This window comes from Orycteropus afer, unplaced genomic scaffold (assembly GCF_000298275.1).
Source record: "Orycteropus afer afer isolate SDZICR_OR568_19922 unplaced genomic scaffold, OryAfe1.0 scaffold00018, whole genome shotgun sequence".
Taxonomy (NCBI): Eukaryota; Metazoa; Chordata; class Mammalia; order Tubulidentata; family Orycteropodidae; genus Orycteropus; species Orycteropus afer.
Genome location: NW_006921605.1, coordinates 20,888,906 through 20,906,545, shown reverse-complemented (window position 1 = coordinate 20,906,545; position 17,640 = coordinate 20,888,906). Strand labels below are relative to the sequence as shown.

The 17,640-nt window shown below is 37.1% G+C and overlaps 1 protein-coding gene across 1 annotated transcript in view; it reads left to right on the top strand.

Moving 5' to 3' along the window:
* The window catches only part of EFCAB13 (EF-hand calcium binding domain 13), a 135,149-nt gene that overhangs the window by 32,138 nt on the left and 85,371 nt on the right, over positions 1-17,640 (top strand). Inside the window, exons 8-9 of the mRNA XM_007959917.1 lie at positions 1,624-1,767; positions 9,492-9,563. Of these exons, the coding sequence (XP_007958108.1) occupies positions 1,624-1,767; positions 9,492-9,563 (216 nt within the window). The remainder of the gene's footprint in view (positions 1-1,623; positions 1,768-9,491; positions 9,564-17,640) is intronic.

Sequence of the window (17,640 nt, the reverse complement as noted above, 5' to 3'; positions counted from 1 at the left end):
TTAACAAATGAATCTAATCCAAACTCTTATGCTTGGGTCTCTCACCTTTTCAGAATTTTGCTTACTGCTCCTCTCTTTTTCACAGGATCTTTCCCAGGCAAGAACCTCATGCTCCAGTTAACCATAAATCTTTAAAAACAAACAAACAAACAAAAAACCTCACTGCCATTGAGCTCTGACTTATAGCGACCCCCACTGGGTTTCTGAGGCTGTAAATCTTTACAGAAGTAGATGGCCCAGTCTTCCTTCCATGGAGCAGCTCATGGGTTTGAACCACTGACTTCCTGTTAGCAGTCAAGGGCCTTATCCACTACACCACCAGAGCTCCTTTCATAGATCTTTACACATGCCAATTTCATTATTTCCATACCTTTGTTCATGCATTTTTTTTCCTATTGATGTCTTACATCTCTTTTGTTCTTTACCATTAAAAGTAGTTTTTTCACTGTGTTTAAAATCTGTATTTTTCCCTAAAAATTACAGATACTTATGGGTCTCCTAATAACTTTGAGTTAACATTACATATAAATTATGAAGAATGTGCTTGGAAGAACTATTCATGTTAATGCTAGAAATAGTGGTTCCAAAAATTTGAGAAGACTTCCAGTGTCCACGACACTAGAATTTAGCATTTCCCTGTTTCTCCATTAAGCAAGATTAAGTACCTAAGTACTTATGATCAGCCTTTGGGATAATATATTTTGAGACTGTATTTTCTTAGAATTAAGGAATTAAGGCTATATGAGTGTGATAGTCTTCATATCCCTGGACAGCCAAGTTAAGAGGCAAGAAAAACTTTTAAATGTTTGTTTATTTGTTTTTATATTAAATAGTATTATATGCCTACCATATGCAGCAATGAACAATACAGGTATGATGCTTGACTTACATTTTCTGTTTTGATTCCTTATTTCTTACTTGGTATTTTGATTAACTCCTATGATATCTAGTTTCTCTTAGTTCTTCTTTGCCTACTTGACTTGCGTAACCAAAGATTTATATGATGATTGAATGAGATAACTCATACTATGTATCTGATACATAGTCAATGCTCAATAAACATCAGGTACTTTTTTTTTTTTAAATTAAGCTTTAATTCCTTTTTTTTTAAATTGTGATTTGGATGAAAGTTTACAGAACAAATTCACTTTCCACACAGCAGCTCACATATACTTTGTCTCATGACACTGGCTGCAATTTCCTACAATGCAACAGCTTCCCTCCCACTTCCTCCCCATAGTTACCTCTTCCCTGTGTCCTTCTCTCCCATGCATTCCTGCCCACACCCCAGCTGTCACCTTGTGAATACACAGCCCTTCTATTCTGCCATGATTGATCTCTCCAAGGAGTGTATCTGCCTAATGTAAATGTTCAGTTCATATACCTGTCTTTTGTTTGGCACATCAGCTATTTTTATTAGTAAAACGGTATTAATAATAATAAAAATCAAGTTTTACAGTAGAAATATGGTCAGAATTTGGGCAAATGCCTAACTGCAATTAAATTTTTAGAAAATGATAGGACTATTTTAGGTTATTTTTCCTGAGGCACAAAATCAGCTCCTTCTCTAAGAGAAGCTATTAATTCTTGTGTTGAATTATTCTTTGTTAATTGGTTTTGCAGCATTCCAGGATGCCTTGAAGATATTCTGTAGGATAAAAGATGGTCAAGTTGCAGTTGATGAAGTGATTCCTGTTTTGAATAGTATGGATGTCTTTGTAGCCCCTGAGACTGTACAGGAGGTGATAAGCTATACCTATGTTGACAGTGAGTAATTTGAATTGATATAATATATCAATCTATCTCTTTCTGGATATTAATGTTGTAATTCATTGTTTGCTTCTTTTCCCTCTTGATTCTCACCTTTTGCCGTTAGCACTGTTTACTGGTATCTGTAGTAAGAAATAAAGAAGCTTTGGTGGCACAGTGTCTAAAGCCACTGCTAACCAGAAGGTTGGTGGTTCAAATCCACCAGCCACTTGAGGAAGGAAGACAGGGCAGTCTACTTCTGTAAAGATTTACTGCCTCAGAAACCCAACAGGATTCTCTGTGAGTTGGAATCGACTCTATGGCAGTGGATTTGGTTTATGGGTATAGTTAGAAATAGTATAGAAAAATACAATGAGAAATTTCTGAAATTGTTATTTTTTGGTAATTTTGGTTAAAGTGTAAGAAAAAAAATTGATTTTTTCTTTTTTGCCTCATCTCTCTTTTCCAACTGCTACTGCTTATCTTTGTTTGTTTTAACTTGTAATTGTGATTTGTGTGAAACTTTACAGGGGAATTGTTTTCCATTCAACACATACACATTTTGTCTTGTGACATTCATTGCAATCCCCACAATGTAATAGCATTCTTCCCACTTCCTCCTTGTGGTTACTGTTTCTTCTTTCCTATCCCTTCTTGCTTTGTGAGCTTTATTCCTGGACAAATCCTGCCCTTTTGAACTCATTTGGTTGATTGTTCTAAGGAGTGCATACCTCCCTGGTGTTATTGCTCGCTTAATAGGCCTGTCTATCTTTTGGCTGAAAGTTGAGCCACAGGGATAAGTTCAGTTCCAGGCTTGAAGGAAAGCTTGTCTTTGTGATGATGTAAAGCACTTGACTGCTAACCAGAAGGCTGGCAGTTCAAATCCACCAGCCACTCCTCAGAAGGAAGATGGGGCAATCTACTTCCATAGTGATACTGCCTTGGAAACCCAAGGAAGGGTTGCTATGAGTCGGGTCCGACTTGATGGCACATAACAACAACAACAGCAACAACTTCCATGGGTGTTGATTGCGGATCCAAGTAAAATGAAATCCTTGATAACTTCACTCTTTTCTCCATTTATCATAATGCTGCTTATTGGTCCAGTTGTGAGGATTTTTGTTTTCTTTATATTGAAATGTAATCCATACTAAAGGCTGTAGTCTTTGATCTTCATCAGTGTTTCAAATCTTCACTTTCAGCAAGCAAAATTGTGTCATCTACATATCATAGATTGTTAATAGTCTAACTTCTCAGATTATTTGCTCAACATACAGATTGAATAAGTATGGTGAAAGGATACAACCCTGATACACATTTTTCCTGATTTTAAACCACGTGGTATCACCCTTATTCTGTTTGAAAAACTGCTTCTTGGTCTATGCTCAGATTCTTCATGAGCACAATTAAGTGTTCTGAAATTCTCATTCTTTTCACTGTCATTCATAATTTGTTATTATCCATATAGTCAAATGCCTTTGTATAGTCAATAAAACACAGGTAAACATTTTTCTGGTATTCTTTGCTTTCAGTCAAGATCCATCTGACATCAGCAATGATATTCCTCATTTCACATCCTCTTCTGACTCTGCTTTGAATTTGTTGGCAGTTCCCTGTCTATTTACTGCTGCACTTATAAATTATTTTAAGCAAAATTTTACTTGTGTGTGAAATTAATGGTGTTGTTTGGTTTCCACATTCTGTTGGATCATCTTTCTTTGGAGTGGGCACAAATATGGATCTCTTCCAGTTGGTTGGCCAGGTAGCTGTCTTCCATATATCTTGGCATAGATGAGTGAGCACTTCCAGTATTGCACCCATTTGTTGAAATGTCTCAGTGGGTATCCCATCAATTCCTAGTGCCTTGTTTTTCACCAATTCCTCCAGTGCAGCTTAGACTTCTTCCTTCAAAACCATCAGTTCTTGATCATATGCTACCTCCTGAAATGGTTGAACATTGATCAGTTCTTTTTGGTACAATGTCTCCATCATCTTTTGATGCTTCTTGCATCATTTGGTATTCTGCCCATCTCACTCTACTCACTGCTGTCGAGTCGGATCCAACTCATAATAATCCCTGCTTGGGTTTCCTAGGCAGTATCAGTATGAAAGTAGATTGCCCAACCTTCCTTCTGAGGAGTGGCTGGTGGGTGTGAACCGCTGGCCTTCTGGTTAGCAGTCACATGCCTTAGGCACTATGCCATCAGATATTGCAACTTGAGGCTTGAACTTTTTCTTCCATTTTTTCAGCTTGAGAAATGCTTAGTGTGTTCTTTCCTTTTGATTTTCTAACTCTAGGTCTTTGCATTTCATTATAATACTTTACTTTGTCTTCTCAAGCTGCCCTTTGAACTTGTCTGTTCAGTTCATCATTCTTCCATTTGCTTTAGCTACTTTCCATTCAAGAGCAAATTTCATAGTCTCTTCTGACATCCATTTTTGTCCATTCTTTCTTTCCTGTCTTTTCAGTGACCTTTTGATCTCTTCATGTGTGGTGTGTTTGATGTCATTCTACAACTTGTCTGGTCTTCGGTCATTCGTCTTCAGTGTGCCAAATCTGTTTCTCAGATGGTCTCTAAATTCGGATGGGATATACTTAAGGTCATATTTTGGCTCTCATGAACTTGTTTCAGTTTTCTTCAGCTTCAACTTGAGCTTGCATATGATGGTCTATTCCACAGTTGGCCGCTGGCCTTGTTGTGACTGATGATGTTGTTGAGCTTCTCCATCATCACTGTTCACAGATGTAGTTGATCTGATTCCTATGTATTCCATCTGGCAAGGTCTTTGTGTATAGTCACCATTTATGTTGTTGGAAAAGGTATTTGCAACGTATAAGTCATTGGTTTGCCAAATTCTGTCATGCAATCTCTGGAGTAATTTCTGTCACCAAGGCATATTTTCCATCTGTTGATGCTTCTTTGTTTCCAGCTTTTGAATTCCAATCACCAGTAATTATCAATGCATCTTGATTGCATGTTTGGTCAATTTCAAACTTCAAAAGTTGGTAAAAATCTTCAATTTATTCATCTTTAGCTTCACTGGTTGGTGTATAAATTTGAATAATAGTAGTATTAATTGGTCTTCCTTGTAGGCTTATGGATATGATTGTATTGTACTTCAGGATAGATCTTGAAATGTTCTTTTTAACATTGACTGTAACACCATTCCTCTTTGATTTGCCATTCCTTTCTTAGTAAACCATATGATTGTCTGATTCGAAGTGGCAAATACCAGTCCATTTCAGCTCACTAATCCCTAGGATATTGATCTTTATGTATTCTATTTCATTTTTGACAACTTCCAGCTTTCCTAGATTCATACTTTATACATTCCACATTCCCATTATTAATGGATGCTTGCTGTCATTCTCATTTTGAGTCATGCCTCATCAGCATATCCTCAAGGTCCACTCAGTTTGAGGAGTCATATTTTGAGTGCAGTCCAGCCTGAAGGACTCATCTTCTGGTACTATATCAGACAGCTACTCATAAGATTTTCAGTGGCCATTTTTTCAGAAGCAGGCCACCACCTCCTTCTTCCCACTGTATCTTCATCTAGAAGCTTCACTGAAACCTGTCCACCATGAGTGATCCTGTTGGTATTTGCAATACGAATGGTATAACTTATAGCTTCATAGCAACCCACAAGCCATCACAGCATGATAAACTGATGGATGAGTGATAGAGTGATTATATTATAACAATATATTGTGCTTTTAGTACATATTAGAGGTACCAGGGAAGGATTATCAGAGGAGGTGATGTTGAACTAAATCTTCAAGGATCAGTAGGGGTTAAGTTATTGAAGATGATGGTGAAGTGTGAGGGAACAGTTTAAGTAAGTGTGACAGGAAAATAACCAGACATGGCATCTTTTCCAGTGGCCTCCCACTTTTTTTTTTTGTCATCTGTTAGTGTTGGCTTTGTATTAGTGGGTCTTTGCTTGTTGAAACATAGTCAGCAGATAGAACCAGGCTACATGGAATTCTACTGCCTAATCAGTAATGGTAGTAGAATGTGGGGTGGTAAACATGAGCAGGTATACTGGGGCATGGAGAACTCTATAAAATACAGATTTTAAAGACTAATCCCAAACCACACTATTAAATAGTTCTTAGGGCATTCTCTACTAGGAGCAACAGAAATCTTACATAAAACCACTGAAATCTTGCTTTTTGCTTTATGGAATTCTTATCTGAGTCCCCAGGTCTCCTACTTTATTTATAGAGATTTATTGTAGGATTGTTGTAGGGGTTAAATACAAGCATCTAGAACAGTATTTGGCACATATGAGGCAGAAATATGAGGCAGAAACCCAAGTCATCCTTGACAACTTTTTTCCTGTTCTCCTTGTGCAGTGATTGTGAAGTCATATTATTTTGAACTCCTAGTTATCTCTTTGGGAGCTCTGGTAGCATAGTGGCTAAGACACTTGACTGCTAACCAGAAGCCTGGCAGTTCAAACCCACCAGCCACTCCTCGGAAGGAAGATGGGGCAATCTACTTCCGTAATGATACTGCCTTGGAAACCCAAGGAGGGGTTGCTATGAGTCGGGGCCGACTTGACGGCATAAAACAACAACAATAACAAGTTATCTCTTCAGCCTATTTCTCTGTATAGCCTCCATTACTACCATAGTCCAAGTTACTATAAATATTTCTTTAGGACCATGCAGTTCATCCTAGCTGATCTACCATATCCACTTTCATCCCTCTACACTGTAGTCAGATCTTTTCACAGCATAGATCTGATTTTGTTACCATCCTTGCATTAAACTTAATAGCTCTTGGGATAAAGAAGTACTTTATATGGTTCAGCCATACCTTCAACATCATCTCAGACCACATTTTCTTTTGTTTTCTGTGTTGTGTTAGAGTTTCAACTATATACTATGTCCGCTCTCACCATATCATCGTTGCATATGTTCTTTTCTCTTCCTGGAACATTCCTTTCCTTCTAATTAACTCCTGTTTAGACTTTAGCTCTGAAATCAGCTGTCTATTCTTCAGGGATGCTTTCCTGACTAGGTTAAATATCCCTGTTACATGCTCTTATAGTGCTAATCACAATAGTACTTTGTATTTTTGATTAAGATCTGTATCTGAAATAAAACTGAACACCAGGAGAGCAGATATCTTACCTGTTTTTGCTCAATACTATATCCTCAGTGCCTACCACAGTGCTTATGTCATTTATTAACTACTCAGTAAATATTTCTTGAATGAATTAATAATTCTCACCCTTAACCCATCCCTACCTCCTCTAATTAGGGAAAACAGGGTATTCTTCATTTTGTTATATTAGTAAGTGGGCTGCAATTAGAGACAAAATTCCTCATAAAGAAGGTCCTTATCTTTGACTAGGAAAATCATCTTTATAGGTATGTTTAATTATTGGAGTCAACATTTACGGGGAAAAGCCTAGATTAAACAAAAAAGGTAAGGTTACTTGCAATACATAAGAAAGTAACAGGAATTTGGAGTACACAGGGGCTCACTGGCAGCTGGAAGAAGAGGATTTTTGAGGGAACCAAAGAATGAGGGGGGCCTGGTAGTTGGTAGAGAATAGCCATGGTTTTCCAGTTGTCTCATATGCATGCGAAAGCTGGAAAATAAAAAAGGAAGGCAAAGTAAGAATTGAGTCATTTGAATTGTGATGTTGGTGAAGAATACTGAATATTCTGGACTGTCAGAAGAACCAAGAAATCAGTCTTAGAAGAATACAAACAGAATGCTGAGGAGTAGAGATGGTGAAACTTTGTCTTGCTTACTTTGAATGTGTCATCAGGGAAGACCAATCTCTAGAAAAGGACATAATGTTTGATAAAGCAGAGGACCAACGAAAATAAGGGAAATCCTTAAAGAGGTGGGATGACACAATATCTGCAATAGACCCAAACATGGCAATGATCATGACGGTGGCATGACGGTGGCATGGGACCTGGTGCCATACATAAGGTCACCATGAATTGGAGCTGAATTGAGGGCAACTACTAACTACAATAACAACCATAGAATTTTAGGACAATCATATTTAGTTGTTTGTTGTGCTGTTAAGAGTGCTTGCTCCCATTAACTGCAATTTATCAGTAATAGTTGGTTATATCAACAAGTTTGTTGTAGAATGGGTAGAAGCAAGGAATAAGTTTTGAGCAAGAGCTAGTCAGTCTGTGGAAATGGTTGGCTACCTCATTCTCATTAGTTTATTTTGGACCTCTGTGCCCAGGAGAGAGTCTTCCAAGTGAAGGACAGGTAAAACACTATGGCTTTCCCCACTGTCTTCCCAGCATGTATTTATGATCCTACAGAATACATTTAAGCACTCAAATTCAAGAGCTTGAATGCTGAATCCTTGAGTGATCTTTGGACTTAATCTTTTATCTTAAGAACTTCAGATATGCAATCAGTCTACTGTGAGTGCCAAGAATTCATTGGAGAAAACTTTGAGATATGTTAGAAACATAATCAAGAACAAAATGTGGATAAATACCAAGGAAATAGGAAACCAGACTGTAGGAAGCAGTTCCTAATTAAAATACAACCTAGCACCAATTTGGTCTAGCAATTCTTTTGGTCAAATACATGCTTGTTTTGGAGTGATTTAAAGGTTGGACACCTGACATAGGTTACCAGTTTTCAAGGAAGCAGAGTGAATCAAACTTATACTGTATATAATTTAATCCTTCTTTAACTCAGAAGGTACTTTAAAATTTGCATCTTTCTTAGAGTCCTTATGTATAGGAGCTCTGGTGACATAGCAGTTAAAGCATTTGACTGCTAACCAAAAGGTCAGCAATTTGAACCCACCAGTTGCTCCATGGGAGAAAGATGAGGCAGTCTACTTTCATAAAGATTTACAGCCTTGGAAACACTATGGAGCAGTCCTACTCTGTCCTACAGGGTCACTATGAGTTGGAATTGACTCAGTGGCAGTGTTTATTTGTTTAAATTTATGCCTAGTATTGAACAGATGATTTCTTATGAATAGAGTGAAGAATAAACCCAGTCTTATGTAGATAGATATGTCAACTTCCAGTCTTTTTAACCTTGTATGGCAAACAAAGCCAAACACTTGGAGGCAAGAGCTATTAGAAAAACCTTTTTCTGACATTGTTCAAGGTTACTGCATCCAAACCCATCCTCATTTATGCATGAACTGAGAAAAAGAATGGTTTCAGATAGGGGTATGGACAGGAATGGTAGGAAGTTATAATTGTTAGAGTGCCAGGTACATAGGTGATAAGTCAGTGGTTATCTGCGATTCACAATGTAGATGTTATGCTATTCTTTATGGCCTTCAGTAGTTTATTTTATTCATTCAAAAATTTTTAAATGGTAAGAAGTAGATATTTTTCTAGGCATTGAAGATCCAGAAAGGAAAGACATCTTTTTTTCTTGAGGAGATCACAATCTAGCGAGGAAGATAAAGGAGTAGTTAATTTAAATATTGTGGGAGAAAGACTGTGTCTGTAATTTTGTTAATTGAATAAAACATTATCCTATTTAGCTTAGGGGTTTAAAATGAAACTAATTTCTTTTGATGGGAAACTTTTTATTAAAGAGAAAAAAATACGGTCTTAGTCCTGTGTTTCAGTGTGTAAAGAATTATTAATTCACAACTCCAGATATCATTGAAGATCCATGAAAGCGGGGCCTCTGTTCCTATTTCCACACATTTCTGGCTGTCTTTGTATCAGTACAGGATGAATACAGTATTTGAACTTTTACTTTCTATTATAGGTAAGAACATGGTGGATATTGGAAATATTATATTTATTTTGGAAGAACTACAACAACAGTATGAGGATGTTTGTAAGTGAGCTCTTCTTGCTATAGCAAGTTTTATTTATAAATAAATTGGCTTTAAATTTGATTTTTTAGGTTTTCTGGGTTTGAGAACTTTCTCTAAAGTCTTTACCTTAATTCTTACATCAGAGAGATAACAATTAAATGTAAATACCTGAAATATGCCTAATTAATATTGATTATATACAGTGAAGGAGCCAATGTAACACAAAGTATAAGCACTTGGCCAATAACCAAAGGGTCTGCAGTTCAAACCCCCAGCTGCTCCACAGGAAGAAGATGAGGCAGTCTGCTTCCGTAAAAATTTACTGCCGTGGAAACCCTATGGGGCAGTTTTATGGTGTCCTATAGGTTGCTATGAGTTGAAATCGACTTGATGGCAATATGATGAGTATCTTATTACCAGTTTATCTTTCTCTTAATATAAAATAATATAATATAAAAAGATAATATTTAATTTTGAATTTGTTTGTCATTCTGATATCCTGACATTGACTCTAAAAACTTTCAGTATGTTCTTAGCTATCATTTGTTTAGTTTTTCAACATTAGTGCATTGTTTTATTTGTTCTTATTGCACATCATGGTGCTCCTTACTATTTCTTTGATTTGTGCCTATGCCATTTGCTCAAAATTATCCACGAACACAATTTTAAGAATTATTTGGTTCTGTGAAGCTTATTAAATACCAACCTCTCCCCATCTTCAAGTCACCCTCTTGCTTGACTTTTAGCTTCTTTGTTGTTGTTGTTGTTATGTGCCGTCGAGTCAGCCCTGACTCATAGTGACTACTCCTTGGGAGGCCAGTATTTAAAATGCTTTAGTTGATTCCTTGATATTTATCTTCATAACTCTAAATAACATGTTTATATTGTTTATTTTTTAAATAATTTATTTTATTTTCATTTTTTTGTCGTTGAGAATGTATACAACAGAACATATACCAATTCAGTAATTTGTACATGTACAATTCAGTGACATTGATTACGTTCTTTGAGTTGGGCAACCATTCTCATGCTCATTTTCTGAACTGTTCCTCCCCCATTAACATAAACTCACTGTCTCCTAAGTTTCCTATCTAATCTTTCAGGTTACTGATGTCACTCTGATCCCTATGTTGTTGTTGTTGTTGTTATTATGTACTGTCGAGTCAGACCTGACTCATAGAGACCCCTCCTTGAGTTTTCGAGATGGTATCACTATGGAAGTAGATTGCCCAACCTTCCTTCTGAGGAGTAGCTGGTCGGTCTGAACCACTAGCCTTCTGGTTAGCAGTCAAGTGCCTTAGGCACTATGCTACCAGAGCTCCTCTGATTCCCTATAGGTAGATCTTAAAAGAGCATAATGCTGAAGGCAGACATTCTTTATTAGTTAAACTTCACTATTGTTTGGTTTTAAGAAGGCTATAGGGGATGTTTTTGTTTATAGTTTAAAGATTATCTCAGGGCAGGTTTTGGGGATTCAGCTAGCCTCCATGATTCCAGAAAATCTGGATTCCATGAGAATTTGAAATTCTGTTCTGAATTTTATATTGCTATTTCCAAAATTTGGGTAAACACAGTGTCTAATTCATACTCTTGTAGCATAGTGCCTAAGGCACTTGACTGCTAACCAGAAGGCTGGCAGTTCAAACCCACCAGCCACTCCTCGGAAGGAAGATGGGTCAATCTACTTCCATAGTGATACTGCCTGGGAAACCCAAGGAGGGGTTGCTATGAGTCGGGGTCAATTCGACGGCACATTACAACAACAACAACAACAACAACAATTCATACTATGAAAAATAAGGATTAAGTTCTGTTTGTTTTTCCCTGTCACTAGCACACCCACTTAATTTTCATATACCTCCTAGTATAGTTACGTGGTAATTTGAGTAGTTTTTATTCAGTATTTATATTAATATGTCTATCTAAACCCTATTCCTAGCTGAACCATTTAGTATCAATGGTTACTTTCTTTTTGTGTGCAACCCCCCCACACACACTTTAAGTTAATAATTGTTTATTTATTTGCTTGATTTTCAAAAGTATTTTTATCACTAATCCAAGCCCAAAATCTACCAACCCCAAACTCTGTCTAAATATTTTCTCCATAAGTCTGGATGCACCAGGTATTTTATCACTTTTGTCTTCGTGCGGAAATCTCCCTTAGATACTTCTAATAGTCTCTCATATGTATTTGTTGTCCGCGTATCGTGTGTGCAGCTATCATTCTGTGAGCTCCCTTCATAAGCATTCTGGAGACTTCTTTCATTTCTCTCCTCCTGTATCAAAGTCCCAGTTTCCTTTGCCCTGTATCTCTCTCTCTCTCTCTCTCTTTAATTTCCTTATTTTGGTGTAGAACACAGATTTAGGAGCTTATTGAGAAAAGGTTTCTGACAAACAATTTTTGAAACATTGAACATTTTGACATATTCTTTTACTTGAATCATGGTTTGGCTGGGTGTAGAATTCTAGATTGGAAATAATTTTCTCTCAGAATTTTGAATTTTCTAACCTTTAATGTTGTTATTGAAATCCAGAGCTATCCTGGTTTCTGACTCTGATTTTTCTCTTTGGAAGCTTATAGAATATTTTGTTTGTATCTAATGTTTCAAAATTTCATGATGATATACCTTGATACATGCTTTTTTTTTTTTTGGCAACTTTTGGCTTGGGTACAGTGCCCATCAGTTCTTTGAAATTAAAAAAAAATTGATGATTTCTTTCCTCTATTTTCTCTGTTCTCTCTCTTTTCCATTGTGGTAAATGTATGGAAACAAAACACTTGACATTTCAACAGTTTTCACATGTACAATAGTAAATTGACATTAAATATGTTGCTCATCATGTTGTTGAGCCATCACCATTCTTGAATTATTCTTTTACCCTTAACAGAAGCTCAGTGTCTAACTCTTATTATTTGGATATTTGATGTCCTGGACTGGTTCTGTATTTTTTATTTTAATTTAATTTTTATTATGATTTGGGTGAAAGTTTGCAGAACAAATTCATTTTCCACACAGCAGTTCATACACATTTTGTTTCATGACATTGACTGCAATTCCCCACAGTGTAACAGCCCTCTTCCCACTTCCTCCCCATAGTTACCTCTTCCCTGTGTCCTTCCCTCCTATGCACTCCTACTCCCTGACCTATCTCCGTGTGTAAACACTGCCCTCTGTTCTCCCATGATCCATTGCCCTAAGGAGTGTATCTACCTGATATAAATGTTCACCTCATATGCTTGTCTGTTGTTTGGCTGGAAGCCATAGGAGTGAGTTCAGTTCCAGACCTGAAGGGTAACTAGGGGCCATAGTCTCAGGGGTCTTACTAGGCACTAGTAAGTGTTTTTTTAAATTTTGAGTTTTGTTCCACATTGTTTTCCCATTCAATTTGGGATCTCCTGCACCATTCCCCCTCTAAGTGGTTGACAGTGGTAGCTGGGCACCATCTAGTTCTTCTGGTCTCATAGTCATATAGGCTGAGGAATGCATGGTCTACTAGTCCCTTGGACTAATTGTTTCCATGTGTCTTTGATTTTCTTCATTCTTCTTTGCTCTGGATGAAGAGAGATCCATTGTTGCATATAGATGACTGCTTGCAAGCTTTTAAGACCCCAGTTGCTACTCATCAAAGTAGGATGTAGAACAATATTTTTGTGTAGTATGTTATGCCAGTTGGGCTTGATGTCCCCTTCAACCTTGGTCCTGAGCCCACAGATCCAACTACTAACTCCCTCAGGGTAGCTGGCTGTGGTCAGGAAGCAACCACAACCTTGCTTCTTGTCAGCTCTACTATACATTCAGACATTTGTATAGCACATACAAATACATATGAAGAATGGTTCTGTACTTTTTTAAATAATAATTTTTCTTACTGCTTTCTAACACGTGTCTTTTTGTTTTGCTTTCTGGGAGATTTTCTTACCTTTATCTTCCAACTTTTTATTTAGCCTTTCTTTTGTTCAACTTTTTTAATTTTAAAAAATTTTGTTCATGGACATTCCTTTTCTTGATTTATGTATGTAATTGATATTTCTAAAACACTGAAGATACTGATAATGCTTTTAAAATTTCTCTTTTCATTTGTACTTGGTTTCTTCAAAGTTGCTTTTCTCTGTTTTTCATTTTAGAGGCATTTCTCATGTCTAGTGATGCTTGCTTATCTGTTCATATTTGAGGATGGTGAACTAAAAAGTTGTTTGGAAGCTTTGAGACTGAGGGTAAAACTAACAGGTTATGGGCTCACTATAGTAGTGCAGTGATTCTATAGTAGGGCAGTCTTCCTGCCCACTTAGCCCTCCAAGGACATTTGACAGTGTCTGGAGACTTTTTTTTTTTTAATGGAGTTATTGTTGATTGTTACAACCTGAGTGGTGTTGTAGTTGTCAGGTGAGTAGAGGCCAAGGATGCTGCTAAACCTCCTACATTGTATAGGTCTGCCCCCTACAAATAATTATCTGGTCAAAATGTCAGTTAATGCTGAGGTTGAAAAGCACTGCTGTTTGTTTTCTTCCATCCCCCCTCCCCCCAAAAAAAACCTTTTTATTGTGATTTGGGTAAAAGTTTACACAGCAAATTGATTTACCATTCAACAGTTCCTGCACATTTTGTTTCATGACATTGAATGCAATCCCCACAATGTAACAGCTCTCTTCCAATTTCCTCCCTATGGTTACCTTTTCACTGTGTCCTTCTTTCCTATGCCTTCTGAGCTTTCTCCCTGCTCAAATGCTGTCCTTCTGACTCCCATGGTTGATTTTTCTAAGAAGTGTACCTCCTTGGTATGATTGTTCACCTCTAAGCCTGTTTATTGTTTGCCTGAAAGTTAAGCAGTTGAGTTAAATTCCAGGCCTAAAGGCTGACTAGGGGGCCATAGTCTTGGGGGTTTCACCAGTCCCTATCAGACAAGTAAGCCTGGTCTTTTTTATGATTTTGAGTTTTATTCCACATTTTTCTCCCCCTCTATACATAATCTCCAATTTTGATCCTTTTCTAAGAGGTTGGCAGTGGTAGCTGGGCACCATTTAGTTCTTCTGGCCTCCGGGTCATATAGGTCATATAGTTCTTATGGTCCACTAGGCCCTTGAACTAATTGTTTTCACGTGTCTTTGATTTTCTTCACTCTTCTTTGCTCTGGATGAGGAGAGACGAATTGTTGCATCTTAGGTGGCCACTTGCAAGCTTTTAAGACCTAGTCTTTACTCACCAAGTAGGATGTAGAACAGTGTTTTGTGTTGCATGGTATGCCAGTTAAGTTTGATGTCCCTGCAACTGTGATCCCAAGCTTGCAGTCCCAGTGACGAACTCCCTCAAGGTGTTTGCTTGTGGCTAAGAAGTTATCATAGCTTTGCCTCATGGTTGCTTTATTCTATGTTTAGATATTTTTTATAGCACATACAAAAAGGCATATAGAAATATTGTCTGATAAACTTAAATATGGTCATGGGTATATACCCATTCACCTAGCCATACCTGATCATCTTGCCTGTCTACTTATGTATCCACCCATAGATTGTTTATTACCACTGATAACACAGTGCTGTGTGTATAATAGTATTTACCTTTGAGATCTATACCTGCTGTGTACCTGTCCATATCTTCCTTTTCCTTAGTGATATTGGGCTGGTCACTAGCTTTTGGTATATTGCCTTTCTGTTCATTGAAATCAATACATGCCTCTTACCTAGCTAGCAATTTCTTCTCCCCTCCCCTCCTATTTCTGGTAAACAACAAAGAAAGTTTGCTTGACGTATAATAGTGGACTTACACAATATTTGTCCTTCTGTGATTGACTTACTTCATTCAGCATAATATCCTCCAAGTTCATCCACATTATGAGGTGATTCCAAGATTCTTCATTGTTATTTTATGTTGTATAGTATTCCATTGTATGTCTGTATCATAGTATGGTTATCCATTCATCCATTGATGGACACTTAAGTTTTGTTTCCATGTCTTTGCTTATTGTGAATAGTGCTGCGATGAACATTGGTGTACATATATCTATTCACTTCTTTAGGATATGCCCAGTAGTGGGATTGCTAGATCAAATGGTATTTCTATTTCTATTTCCAACTTTTTAAGGAAGTGTCGTATTGTTTTCCACAGTGGTTGTACCATTTTACAGTCTCACCAGCAGTGTATGAGAATTCCAGTTTCTCTGCACCCTTACCAGTGTTTGTTGATTTTTGTTTTGTTGAACTTTGCTGTTGTTGCTGGGGTGGATGATATCTCATTGTTGTTTTGATTTGCATCTCTCTAATGGCTAGTGATTGTGAGCATTTTTTCATGTTTGTTAGCCACCCAAATGTCTTCTTTGGTGAAGTGTCTATTCATGTCTTCTGCCCATTTTTAAATTGGATTGTTTGTTTTTCTGATGTTGAGGTGTTGGAGTTTTCTATTAATTTTGGAGTTGAATCCGTTGTTGGATATGTTGTTGTCACATATTTTTCCCAATCTGTCAGTTATCTTTTTAGTCTTTTGGAGAATTCTTTTGATGCACATAAGAATCTAAATTTTAGGAAGTCCCAGTCATTAGTTTATCTTCTGCTGTTTGTGCATTTTCGGTATATTGGGTAGTGTATTTATGGCATAAATTGAGGAGCTTTGATAGCATAGTGTCTAAAGCATTTGACTGCTAACCAGAAGACTGGCAGTTCAAACCCACCAGCTGCTCTGCAGAAGGAAGATGAGGCAATCTACTTCCGTAAAGATATACTGCATTGGAATTGACTCAATGGCAGTGGGTAAGTATGCCCCTATTTTTTCTTTAATGAGCTTCATAGGTTCATAGGTTTTATATTTAGGTCTTTGATCCATTTTGAGTTAGTTTTTTTATATAGTGTGAGGTATGGATCTCGTTTCATTTTTCTGCAAATGGATATCCAATTTTGCCAACACCATTGGTTAACGAGACTGTCTCTTCCTCATTTAATGGATTTTGGCTCTTGGTGAAAGATCAGCTGTCTAAAGGTAGATGGATCTATTTCTGGATTCTCAATTCTGTTCCGCTGGTTTATGTGTCTGTCCTTGTACCGATATCAGGCTGTTTTGACTAGAGAGACTGTATAGTAGATTTTGAGATCAGGGAGTGTGAGACCTTCCACTTTGTTCTTTTTCAGTCGTGCTTTGCTTATCTGAGTTTTCTTTCCTTTACATATAAAATCAGTGATTGGCTTTTCCATCTCCTTAAAGAATGTTGATGGAATTTGGGTCAGGATTGCATTGAATCTGTAGATTGCTTTGGGTCCTGTTGACACTTTCACAATGTTCAGTCTTCCTATCTATCCACTGAGTATGGTATATTCTTCCATTTATGTAGGTTCTTGTAGTAATGTTTTATAGTTTTCTTTGTATAGATCTTTTGTGTCCCTTGTAAGGTTTATTTCTAAGTATTTTATCTTTTTAGTAGTTATTATAAATGGTATTGTTTTCCTTATTTCCTTTTTAGAAATCTGTTTGTTAGTATAGAGGAATCCAACTGATTTTTGTATTTTGATCCTGTGTTCTGCCAATTTTTTTTCTTGCTAAGTCTCTTGGTCTTTCTATGCATCGGATTATATCATCTGCAATAGAGATAGTTTTACTTCTGTGCCATTTTGGATGCCTTTTATTTCTCTTTCTTGCCTTACTGCCCTGTCTAGGACATCGAATACAATGTTGAGTAGAGGTGGTGATAGAGGGCATCCTTGTCTAATTCCCGTTCACAAGGGGAATGCTTTCAATTTTTCTACATTGAGAATAATGTTGGCTGTTGGTTTTCTATATATGCCCATTTTTAAGTTGAGGAATTTCCCTTCTATCTCTATTCTGCTGAGTTTTTATCAGAATGAGTGCTAGATTTTTATCAAATGCTATTTCTGCATCTATTGATAAGATCATGCATTCTTTTCCCTTGCTTAATTTATGTGTTAGGAGCTCTGGTAGCATAGTGCCTAAGACACTTGACTGCTAACCAGAAGGCTGGCAGTTCAAACCTACCAGCCACTCTTTGGAAGGAAGGTTGAGCAATCTACTTCTGTAGTGATACTGTCATGGAAACTCAAGGAGGGGTTGCTATGAGTTGGGTTGGACTCGATGGCACATAACAATAACAACAACA